Source organism: Sapajus apella, unplaced genomic scaffold (assembly GCF_009761245.1).
Source record: "Sapajus apella isolate SASKATOON/1434 unplaced genomic scaffold, GSC_monkey_1.0 scaffold4, whole genome shotgun sequence".
Lineage (NCBI taxonomy): Eukaryota > Metazoa > Chordata > Mammalia > Primates > Cebidae > Sapajus > Sapajus apella.
The window spans coordinates 7,468,917-7,481,642 of record NW_022436944.1 but is presented as its reverse complement, the minus strand read 5'-3'; the positions used below and the strand labels follow the sequence as shown (position 1 = coordinate 7,481,642).

At 35.9% G+C, this 12,726-nt stretch overlaps 1 protein-coding gene across 3 annotated transcripts in view; it reads left to right on the top strand.

The window, feature by feature from the left end:
- Positions 1-12,726, top strand: part of NMD3 (NMD3 ribosome export adaptor) — a 150,346-nt gene that overhangs the window by 32,586 nt on the left and 105,034 nt on the right. Inside the window, exon 17 of one of the 3 annotated variants that reach the window (XM_032261609.1) lies at positions 10,162-10,849. The exons of the other annotated variants lie outside the window; for them this stretch is intronic. Coding sequence (XP_032117500.1) covers positions 10,162-10,175 — 14 coding nt within the window. The 3' untranslated portion in view covers positions 10,176-10,849. Of the gene's footprint in view, positions 1-10,161; positions 10,850-12,726 lie in introns of those variants that run through there. 3 annotated transcript variants of the gene reach the window in all.

The window sequence follows — 12,726 nt, the reverse complement described above, 5'->3', positions numbered from 1 at the left end:
ATTTTATATCAGCATGATATAAAATATAATTATACCTTTGTTATAATTAATAAGCCAATATTGATACATTATTATTAACTAAAATACATATATTTAGAGTTCCTTAGTTATTATCTAATTTTCTTTTCCAGGGCCCCATCCAACATTTAGTTGTCATATTTCCTTATGCGCCTCTTGGTAGTGGCAGTTTCTTAGATTTCCTGTTTTTGATGATCTTAACAGTTTTGAGGAATACTGCTCAGATATTTTATAGGATGCCCTGCTATTGGAATTTATCTGATATTTTCTCATGATAAGATGAGTTATAGTTTATTGGGAGAAAAACGACAGAGGAAAAATACCATTTTCATGACATAATTTCATTGGTGCTTACTATCGACATGATTTCTCACTGTTGATGTTGACCTTGATCACCTGACTGAGGTAGTGCTTGTCAGATTTCTTCACTGTAAAATTACTCTTTTTTCCCCCTTTCCTTACTGTAAACTTTGGAAGGAAGTCACTCTGCACAGCCCACACCTAAGAGGTGGTGAGTTATACTGCCCCTCCTTAACCATCGGTTATCTACATAAATTATTTGGAATTCTCCTGGATAGGAGATTTGTTTCTTTGTAATTTACTAATTATTTCAATCATGTGTAGTCATATAGAGTCATGAATATTTATTTTATACTTTGTGTTATAATCTGATACTATTTTAATTATTTTGTTTTTTGAATTGTTCTAGCTTTGGCCATTGGGAACTCTTTCAGTTGTCTCTTTTGGGGGTATGGTCCTTGACAAACCCCCATCATTGTCTTATGGTGTGTGTGTGTTGAGCATTTACTTACATTCTGGTACTATAAGCTGTTGCAGACTCATCTTGTATATTTATTGCCCTAGAATTGGTCATTTTTGCAAGGAGCTCTCTCCTTTTTTTTTTTTTTTTTTTTTTAAATTGGAGAATGGTTTTAGAAACCTACATCTAGGTGCTAGGTATGCTTGCTGCTACTGAGGGGTCATTTCATTTAGTTCCTCTTAGTTAACAGAATTTTTAAAAATGCTGTTTTACTAGCCTATGTATTTATATATATTTGTAAATACTTCTATATGTAACCAAATATATCTACATTAAAGTAAACATGAAGTCATACTGATGTCTCCAATTATAATTAATTACTGCTTGGATTAGTCTAGCTTCCTATCCTTGTTTACCTGTGAACTCGCACTCCAACACCTGATTTCCATTATCTGCCATCCATTTACTTATTAAATTTTGGTATACAAGTATTGTAGTACAAGAATTGCTAACCTGCACCTTGTAAAAAACAACTTAGTGAACTAACATAAATGCTTTATGTGCAGTTCCCTTTTGCTCTTATTATTACCGACTGTACTCATTTCCAGAGTTACTTCAGTCAGCACATTTTCCCCATTCCCTTTAGTGCAATTATTTCATATACTTGTAAAAGAGTTAGTCTTATCAGAGTCTGCATTTCTTCCTGGGATCACCTGACCTAAATGATTTTATTAAATTTACTTTTTGTGTTGTAAATTTCTAGGGTTTTGACAGATTGGTAATGTCTTGTATCTGCATTATAGTATTATACAAAATTTTACTGTCCTAAAAATGACCTGTGCTTCCCCTGTTCATCCTGAACCCTAAACTCTTAGCAACCACTAATCATTTTACTGTCTTTATAGTTTTACTGGAGTGAGATGATATCTCATTGTAGTTTTGATTTGCATTTCTCTGATAATCAATGATGTTGAGCACCTTTTCACCTGCTTGCCATTTGTATATGAAATGTATATTGAGAAATGTCTGTTCAAATCTTTTGCTCATGTTTTGATTGGATTATTAGATTTTTTCCTATAGAGTTGTTTGAGCTCCTTATGTATTCTGGTTATTAATTCCTTATCAGATGGATAGTTTGCAAGTATATTCTCCCATTCTATGGATTATGTCTTCACTTTGTTGATTGTTTCCTTTGCTGTGCAGAATCGTTTTAATTTTATGTGATCTTATTTGTCCAATTTTGCTTTGGTTACCTGTGCTTTTAGGGTATTACTCAAGAAATCCTTGCTCAGACCAATGTCCTGCAGAGATTCTCCAATGTTTTCTCTTGTTAGTTTCATAGTTTGAGATCTTAGATTTAAGTCTTTAATTCATTTTTAAAAATTTTTGTATGTGGTAGGAGATGGGTCTAGTTTCATTCTTCTGCATGTTGATAATCCAGTTTTCCCAGTACAGTTTACTGGAAGAGACTGTCCTTTCCCCAATGTATGTGCTTGGCACCTTTGTCAAAAATGAGCTCATGGGGGATGTATGGATTTGTTTTTGGGCTCTCTATTGCGTTCTATTGATCTGTGTCTGTTTCTATGCCAGTACCAGGCTGTTTTGGTTATTATACCTTTGTAGTATAATTTAAAGTCAGGTAATGTGATTCCTCCAGTTTTCTTCTTTTTGCTTCAGATAGCTTTGGCTATTCTCAGTCTTTTGTGGTTTCATTTACATTTTAGGATTTTTTTTTTTCCATTTCTGTGAAGAATGTCATTGATACTTTGATAGGGATTGCATTGATCTGTAAATTACTTTGGGTAGTATGGGCATTTTAACAATATTGGTTCTTTTAATTCATTAACATGATATCTTTCTATTTTTTTGTGCCCTCTTCAATTTTGTACATCGATGTTTTAGTTTTCGTTGTAGAGATCCTCACTTTTTAAAATTCCTAGATATTTTATTTGTAGCTATTGTAAATGAAATTACTTTATTGATTTCCTTTTCAGATTGTTTATTGTTGGCATATGGAAATGCTACTAATTTTTATATGTTGATTTTGTATTACACAACTTTACTGAATTTGTTTATCAGTTCTAATAGTTTTTTTGGTGGTCTTCAGGTTTTCTAATTAAAAGATCCTGTCATTGGTAAACAAGGATAATTTGACTTCTTTCTTTCCAGCTTGGATGTCCTTTATTTCTTTCTCTTGCCTGATTGCTCTAGCTAGGACTTCCAGTACAATGATGAATAAGAGTGGTGAAAGTGAGCATCTTCGTTGTATTTCAGATCTTAGAGGAAAGGCTTTCAGTTTTTTCCCCATTTGGCTTGGTACTAGCTGTGAGTCTACCCTATACAACTTTTATTATGTTGAGGTTTGTTCTTTCTATACCCAGTTTTTTTGGGGTGTTTATCCGGAACAGATGTTGAGTTTTATCAAATGCTTGTTTTAACATCAATTGAAATGATCATTTTTTTTTTTTTTTGTCTTTCATTCTGTTGGTATGGTATATCATGTTGTTTGATTTGCATATGTTGAACTATTTGCAGCCCTGGGATAAATTCCAGTTGGTCATGATGAATGGCCTTTTTCTATGTTGTTGAATTTTGTTTGCTAGTATTTTGTTGAGGACTTTTACATAAATATTCATCAGTGATATTGGCCTATAGTTGTTTTTTTTTTTTAATATGTGCTTGTTTAATAGTCAGAGTAATAATGACCTCATAGAATGAGTTTGGAAGTGTTCCCTCCTTCTTTATTTTTTAGAAGAGTTTGAGTAGGATTGGTATTAGCTCTTCCTTAAATGTTTGCTAAAATTCTGCAGTGAAGCCGTCAGGTCCCAGGCTTTTCTTTGCTGGGAGACTTTTTGGCTTTGATCTGTTTTTTTATTGCTCTGTTCAGATTTTGGATTTCTTCATGGTTTAATCTTACTAGGTTTTACGTGTCTAGGAATTTATCCATTTCTTCTAGGTTTTCCCATTTATTGGCATATACTTGCTCCTAGTAGTCTCTAATGATCCTTCTAATTTCTACAGTATTTGTTTTAATGTTTTCTTTTTCATCTCTGATTTTATTTATTTGGGTCTTTTTTCTTTTTTTCTTAGTCTGACTAAAAGGTCACCAGTTTTGTTTATCTTTTCAGAAAAACCAACCTTTTATTTTGTTGACCTTTTGTATTTTATTTCAATTTCATTTATTTCTGCTCTGATCTTTATTACTTCTTTTCTTCTACTAGTTTTTGGTTTGGTTTGCTCTTGCTTTTCTAGTTCTTTAAGATGCACCACCAGATTGTTTTTTCTGATGTCACTTTGTGGTGCCCTTTTACTTTTATTCCGGGCTATGAAGTTTAGAATGAGGTGCAGGTTCTGAGCCTGAGCCTAAGCCTCAGAGAGCTTGCATATTTTCTCTTGGTCCTCTGCCACTGCTGTGAGAACATGCTTAGTTGAATCTGTTAGAGAGGAAGAACAAACCCAGTTGCCATACCTGAAGCCAGCTAACCCTGAGACATGTGAGCAAGCACAGCTAAGAGTAGAGCTGCCTAGCCAAACCCTAACTCACCCCAGACACATGAGCAATAAACTTGTATGCCCCTGAGGATTTATGATTTTTTTTTCTTTCTTTTTTTTTTTTTAACCCTCAATCAATATCTGGAGGAAAGAGGATTTATGATTGATACAGAGCATTGTTGTGACATTAGACAATTGATACTCTGACACACCAACACTGAATTAACAATTTTTGTGACTGGGCATTTCCAGGTTTTTTCTTTTTTTTTTCTATAAAAATCTGTTTTGCTTCTCATTATTTTTCTCAGAACATATATGTAAGAATGAATTTACTGTGTCAAAGAGCATACGTCAATCTCAGTACATAAAAAATCTTTTTCAGAAAGGTTGTACCTACCATGTGATGTAGTTTATGAGACTGTCTCTTTAATAATCTTACTGTTCTTGATGTTTGACATGTTTTCTCTTTTAATATTCTCTAGGCTCCATTCAGGTGAAGCTCAGTCTATAGTGATCTGTCGTTGAACTTCTATAGCAGTTACCATCTGTCCTACATGGTTAGTTTTTATAAACCTCATGAGTTACTACCATTTTTACATGTATGTGACTTTGTCTCCAACTAGGCTATGTATTTCTTTAGGGCAGCATAAATATAGCATAATGCATAGGTCCTCAAGTATGTAGTTAGTACAATCTGATTTGAGCTACATTTTGAAAAATGAGTATCCTTCGTGGTTGGATATTGATTTGCTTTAATTCTTTGAGAGACCTTTCATGAGGCAAGAAGTCAAGCAAATTTTTAAGGCTTTGGAAGTGTGGTAAATATAACTTGTAAAGGGAGTTGTTTGTATTGGTCAAGACTTCATTTTGTTTATAGAAGCCAAATCTGCATCTAATCTTACACATTGTTAAATTTTATATGAGTAGTGCTAATTAGTCAACCACAGAAGTCTGACACGGTGATATTAGCACAGACTGTTCAGTTTTACCACACAGTAAATTATTTTCTTACTTTAGGTAACTTTATTGTATATAATGTCACATATGCTATTTATAAATAATCATGTGAACAGAGAACCACAAATGACCTATACAGAGAAGAAAAACTATTGGGGAATATTCAATAACTAGAAAATATTTTGGGTAGTTTTCCTGTGTTTATAGATTTAGACCAGAATAATGCTGATGGGCTGACCACTCAACAAAGGACAAGATAAATCAGTGTACATCTGGATTCAAGAGTGTTATATACTAAGAGAGTGCTGTAGAAGTCTCCATGGAATATTATTATATTCCTAAGATGATGATACTGAATAGCCTGGAATGTCTTAGTCTTTGTCTCAAAGAGAGTCTTTAAAAAGTCCACATTCTGATGGTAGCGTTCCTATTTTGGCATTTTGCCTTTTGTGATAATATATAGACTTTGACCCTAGGTAAATTTGTGATGGAGCAAAAGTTTATTTGGGATTGTTCCCTTTACCCCTTACTCTTTGCCCTCCCTAGTCATGTTTTTTCTCTTGCTTTCTTTATAGGAAATGGTTTGATACTCATAGGGAAAAATAAATAGTTACGGATTAAAGTATTATTCTTGAGAGTATTTCATCTTTGTCAGGGAACAGAGATGCTTGTTTGCACTTGTGTTCTTGTCCATCTACCATCACCACTGGAAAAACATTTCTGGGTAGTCACTGCCTCCCCAGCAGGATTCAGGATGGAACTTTTGAAGCAGTATTACCCCAAACAACTCAAACCCATAAACATGAGAATAAGTGATTATTATTTTAAGCCAATGAGTTTTGAGGTGGTTTCTTGTGCAGCATTGTTGGCAGTAGCTAACTGGTACTCTCTACATCTTTACAATTCATTTCACTGTGCAACTTCTGATGGGTAATACTTGGTCTGATTGTAGAATTAGGGCAACCCTCTTTCCCCAAACACCTACTAGGGTTAAAGTTCAGATGAGAGCAGATGTACCCTTATAGATTCCTTTAAAGTAGCCTGACTTTTCTGCTACTGTTTTCTTGAGTGGGTACAAAAATTACCTTTAGTGAATCCCCATACATCATTTCTATACAGTACAGGTTTTACTGGTTTTAATAGTACTCTGGAAGGTGGCTTGAGGTGGAGGAGTGGTATGGTTTGACTCTGTGTCTCCACCCAAATCTCATGTTGAATTGTAATTCCCAATGTTGGGGGAGGGACATGGTGGGAGGTGATTGGATCATGGGGTGATGGTTTTCCCTATGCTGTTCTTGTGATAGTGAGTTCTCATGAGATCTGACGGACATCAGTGTTTGGCACTTCCACTCCCCCTGCCCCCCACCACCATGTGAAGAAGGTGCTTGCTTTCCGTTTGCCTTCTGCCATGATTGTAAGTTTCCTGAGGCCTTCCAGTGATGCTTCCTATTAAACCTGTGGAACTGTGAATCAATTAAATCTCTTTTCTTCATAAATTGCCCAGTCTCAGATAGTTCTTTAGAGCAATGTGAAAACAGACTAATATACAAGGAGGGACTGGGGAGGCTAATAAGACATAACTTCAAGTGTTCTCAGTCTTACTTCAGGCTGGGCAGCCTCTTGCTTTAGATATTGGCTTGTGGCAGTGTCAGTTTCCTAGTTTTGATGCTGTACTATGTTATGTGAGATGTTACCATTGGGGGAGACTTCCCAGTTGACCCTTGAACAACATGGGTTTGAACTGCGAGGGTTCACTTGTAGGTGGATTTTTTTCAGTAAATATATTGGAAAATATTTTGAAGATTTGCAACAATTTGAAAAAACAGACAAACCATGTAGCCTAGAAATATCAAAAAATTAAGAAAAAGACATGGCATGAATTCATAAAATGTATGCTAGTCTATTTTACCGTTTACTACCATAAAATATACACATGTATTATAGAAAGTTAACATTTATCAAAACTTACACACACAAACACATCTTATACATGATGCCATTCACCTTCCCAGAAATGTAAACAGATTTAAAAATGTAGTATTCAGTCATAACTTCATAAAATTAACTGTAGTGACACTGTAGTATTATAATAATTGTAGTCACTTCCTGTTGCTATTGTAGTGAGCTCATGTTGGGAGTATCCAGTTAAAATGCCATGTGACTCTAATCATCTCTGCATGAGCAGCTCATTTATCTGGTAAATTGCTTATCACAGTAAAAAGTGATTGATCTCTCTTCGTTCTTGCCTGTTTTTCATTATGTTCAGTGCAATACTGTAAACTTTAAATAACACCATGTGACCCCTATGAAATGCCACTAGTAATGCTGAAAGTGCTCCTAGAAGCAGAAAAAAATCATGACAAGAAAACATTAAGTTGCTTGATATGTACTTTAGATTGAGGTTTGCAGCTGTGTCTACCATTTCAGATGATTCACCTTGTAAACAGATGATGTCAACTTACAGTATTGATAAATACAACACAGTACTGTAAGTGTATTTTCTCTTGACTTAATAACATGTTCTTTTCTGTAGCTTACTTTATTATAGGAATATAGTATATAATATATATGACATACAAAATATGTGTTAATTGACTGTTTATGTTATTGTGAAGGCTTCCAGTCCATGGTAGGGTCTTAGTAGTTAAGTTTTGGGGGATGATCTGTGGATTTTCAATGGTGTGGGTGGTGGGCCCTAACATCCTTGCTGTTCTAGGATCAGTTGTATATTCATTTTTTTTCTCTATGCACCTACAATTATTTCAGAATAAAGTTAAGAATTAAAAGTATTGCCATGTTATATAATGCTAATATAAGAAGATTATATATATTAGCTAATAAACACATATCTTTTAAAATATACATTTTTCTCTAATATGTTTTTATATAAAGTTTATAAGGTGAATAATATATCTATATTAGCTAATATAAGCTAATGTTAGAGGAAAAGAAATAATTCTTCCTTTGCTGTTAGATGATTTAGAGAAGCTTGAGTGAATATTGACAGTTTATTAAGCAGCCTATTCACTGATTTCTGAGATTTTCTTTAGAGAAAAGTTAGTATGACAGAAAGAGCATGTGTATGTTTATTCAGTTCCATCTAATCTATTTTAGAAGAGTTCCACAAAGGGACCCATTTTTTTTTTCTTTAGTTATTGCTAATGTTAGCAAAAGGGAAGAGGATGATATTAGATAAACGAAAAGAGAAAAACAGAGCTTCCTTTTATGTGAGGTTATTGTTAGGGAGGTGGCACATAACATAGGACTAGCAATTTTTAATTTTGGCAATCCAGAAAGACTTCTGTCTTAGAAAATGAAAAGCAACTTATTTTCATTAGGAGTGTTTAGCATTGTGAATGTTTGCAGAAATATGCTTGTTTGCTGTCAGATATTTGGAAGTTGAAGCCCATAAGAGTTGGATGAAGACTTACCAGCTTGAGGAATAAAGTATTCTGACAGGTTCTAGCTTTGGACTTTAACCTATTTCAGTAATAGTAACATCAGTGTCCTGTACTTTTCTCCATGGTTCTGTGGTTTGAGAATGTACAGTGTAAACAAGAATAAGAGAAATACTTTCTCTTTTTTAAAAGATAATTTTAAAGGATGTGATATGACTTTCCTTAGTACTTCTTTTGGTATTTCAAAATACCTTATGATGAAAGAAAATCTAACATGGGAAATAGTGAAACCGCCTTTGAAAAATTACAACTGAGGAAATGATAGTAAAAGAAATCAGACCGAACCAACTCTATCTTGCTTCTAACCTTTAAGCTGTCCTTGTTCATTCCTGGGCATAGGCCGAACTAACTTTGGGAAGGAATTCAGTTCATGGTTTGATCCTGAAACAAAACTGATGATTTTGTTTTCCCAAAAGACCCCTTTATCACCTGGAGACCAGCCTGCCTTTGTAGGACTAACAGATTAGCTACAGGATTAGAAATTACAGTTCAGGGGTCATGCAACCCTGGCTCCAAGAGTCTGAACCTCCCCAAATTGGTCCTGGGGAGAACATCACTATTGTAAAACCTAAGATCAGTGCTTCAGATATTTTGCAGACCCTGTACTCAGTGGATCAGTGGATACTACTCAGACCCATAATCTAGCTCAACCAGTTCTGCCATCCCACCCAGGAATAAAAGACAACAAGAAAAACTCCCTTTGACCCCTCTATGATTTTATCTCTAACCTGACCAATCAGCACTCCTCACTTCCCAAGACCCTACCTGCCAAATTATCTTTAAAAACTCTGATCCCATACAGGGAGACTGATTTGAGTAATAATAAAACTCTGGTCTCTGGCACAGTGGCTTTGCGTGAATTACTGTTTCTCTACCACAATTCTCCTGTCTTGATAAATTGGCTGTCTAGGCAGTGGGGAAGGTGAACCCACTGGGCAGTTAGAATACGTCTGATAATATCCTCGCCTAATCTGGCATGCCCCTCTGACTAAACCTTGGAAAGTTTAGCAGCAGATCAATGGTATGACATATGGAAACTCATTTAATTTTACCTCAGCATATGAAATAATTTATCAGGAAGGAAGAGAGACTGCTTATGTCCCTTTATTTTATAACCATTTTTTCCACATTTTCCTTTTTCTAAGGAATGAGGATTCAAAATAAACATATTTACTTAAAAGGCCCACAGACATTATTTAGCTATCTTTATCATGCCTTTCTTTCTTTTAATATGGCACCATATGGAAATGTATTTTTACTCTACACATAACGTGTGTGAAAGAAAGTGTAGAGAATATGATTAAGTGCATAGGCTGAGGAACCAGATGTCCTGGGTATAAATCCCAGCTCTTACTGTGACCCTCAGGCAAGTACCTTCTTTTAACTCAGTTTCCTCATCTGTAGAACAGGAATTTCATTGTTTAAAATTTTGGGGTCTAATTATTCTGAGGTTAATAGTAAAGCAGTATTTTTCAGGTGCTCTGACATAAAAGGGCTGGAAGTGCAAAAAGAAAGACAAATGGGGCTGGACCAGTAAAAAGGAAGATGAAGGGGTGATATTCAGGGATCAGAAGTTGGAGATGCCCCTGGGCTGGCTGCTACACCATTGGAGGCACGGTTAGTCAAGCTTGGATTGGCTGAAGAGGTGTCACTTAGCTAAAGGGTTTTGCCTCTTCCTATCTGGATTCACTTCATTCTCAGAGCTGCAAGAGTATCTGCCACCAACTGCCACACGCTGGGAGTCAAAAGCCTTTCTCTGTTTTTTCAGCCTTCTCAGTTCCCTTAGGTGCCTAACAAGAGAGGCAAGAGAGCCTAGAAATGTAGTTTGATACTTCCCAGCCCCAGATGTTCAGAGTATAGAAGGGTAGGTGGGCTGAAAAAGAACAGGTAAATAACCTGTACAAAGACTTCATACATGTGTATATATCTTTTATAGTCAGTAACTGTGGCTATCTGCAGGAAGGAGAACTCAGGGCTGGAACATAGCTGTGGAGGGATACATTATTTTGACTCCTGGGTTTGGGGCTTTGTTTTTAAGGCCTTTAGATCCATAGAATTGAATTGATTATTCTCAGTTCATTGCACACTGTTTTTGGTCCTTATAAGTCATTATGCACATTCGTTTCTCCTGTTGTCACTCATGCCATGGATGTCTACTTCCCATACTTCTATTTAGATACATTGAAAAATACATATATGTAAAATAAAATCTCCACATTGTTATTTATGGGTTAAATTTAAGGAAATACTGTTGTGCTAAGTATTTTATTATTTATTACTTTTTTATACTGACAGCATTAGGTTTTTAAAATGGATCTATGTTGTTGTTTATAAATTTGGTTCACTATTTTTTATTACATAGTATTCTGCCATATGCATATACTACCTTTTCTCTTATCCATTTTCCCGTCGTTGGGCATGTCAGCTGCCTGCAATTATCTTGCGCAATGCTGTGATAAAGAGCTCATATTTTTTTCTTTATTTTGAGGTCTTGTTAAGAGTTTCTGGGACACATACCCAGTGTGGTAGGCAGCCTCTAAAATGGCTCCCAATTCCTCCTGGTATTCATGGTCTTGTTTAATGTTTTTCCTTTTAATATGGACTAGGTCTAGTGATTCTTTTCTAACAAATAGAATTGTGTCAAATATAATGTGATGTAACTTCTGAAATTGGTTTTCAGAGAAACTGTGACTTCTGTCTTGCTTACCATTTCTTATTCCCTCTCTTTTGGAGCTCTTGCTCTGAAGGAAGTAAGCTGCTTCCTATGTAGAGGTCCATGTGGCAAGGAACTGATGTCCCTGGGCAACAACTGATGTCCCTTAGGGCTTGCAGCACTCTTACCAGTGAGCTTGGAAATGAATATTCTGAGCTTACCAACAGCCACATTGATCCTTAAAACTGGCTATAGCTCCAGGTCCTTGATTGCAGTCTTTCGAAAAATTGTGATTCAGGGCATTCAGGAAAGTCATGTTTGACTTTTTAACCTTTGAGATAATAAGTGTTGTTTTATTATTCATTTTTAAGCCACAAAATCATGGAGTAATTTGTTACACAGAAATAGAAAATGAATACATCCAGTAATGTGATTGTTGGGTTGTAGGATGCATATATAGGGAGAAAATAACTCCCATACCTTTGTAATTGGAAAAGACCCCTGTTAAGACAGATTAACAAGAGAAAAACAAGTTTATTAATGTATATTTTATACGTACAAGGGAGACACCCAGACAATGAGTAGTTCTCAAAGAGGTAGCTTTGAATTCCAGCTTTTATTTTCAACAAAGAACAGTAAATTTTTAGAGAAGTAACAGCACAAAGGAAAAAGACTTGGGGTCTCTACAAGTAGCAACTTGTGGGGAAGGCAGACAAATGGCAGATAAAGGTTAGCCAAGCTTGTGAAAATAAATTTCCTCCGGTATCATTTCGAGGCTGATGAGGTTTTAAAGCTGTCTTTAGTGGTTAACCTTGTTGTCCATGAGGTAGCAGGATACCCTTTTTCTTATAAATCTGTGTCCTGCTTTCAGGCAAATAGAAGGAGTGTAGAGAGCGCTCCTGTATCTGCTGCTGCTGCTGCTGCTGCTTTTTTTTTTTCCTGGAGCCAGAGTCTCACTCTGTCACCCAGGCTGGAGTGCAGTAGCATGATCTCAGCTTACTGCAACCTCCGCCTCCCAGGTTCAAGTGATTCTCGTGCCTCAGCCGCCCAAGTAACTGGGATTACAGGCGCCCACCACCACACCCAGCTAATTTTTGTATATTAAGTAGAGATGGGTTTTCATCATGTTGACCAGACTGGTCTCAAACTCCTGACCTCAGGTGATCCACCTCCTTGGCCTCCCAAAGTGCTGGAGTTACAGATGTGAGCCACCGCACCTGGCCCATCTGCTGCTGCCTAATCATCTTTAGCTCAACAATCCTTTATTTGGGGGAGGCATATTCTGGTCTCCCACAGATAGCTAACTATAAGGACTGTCAAATTTCTTTCCCACCAGCAGTACTTGAAGGTTTCTGTTTCCTCATAGTTTCGCTAACACTTGATAATAT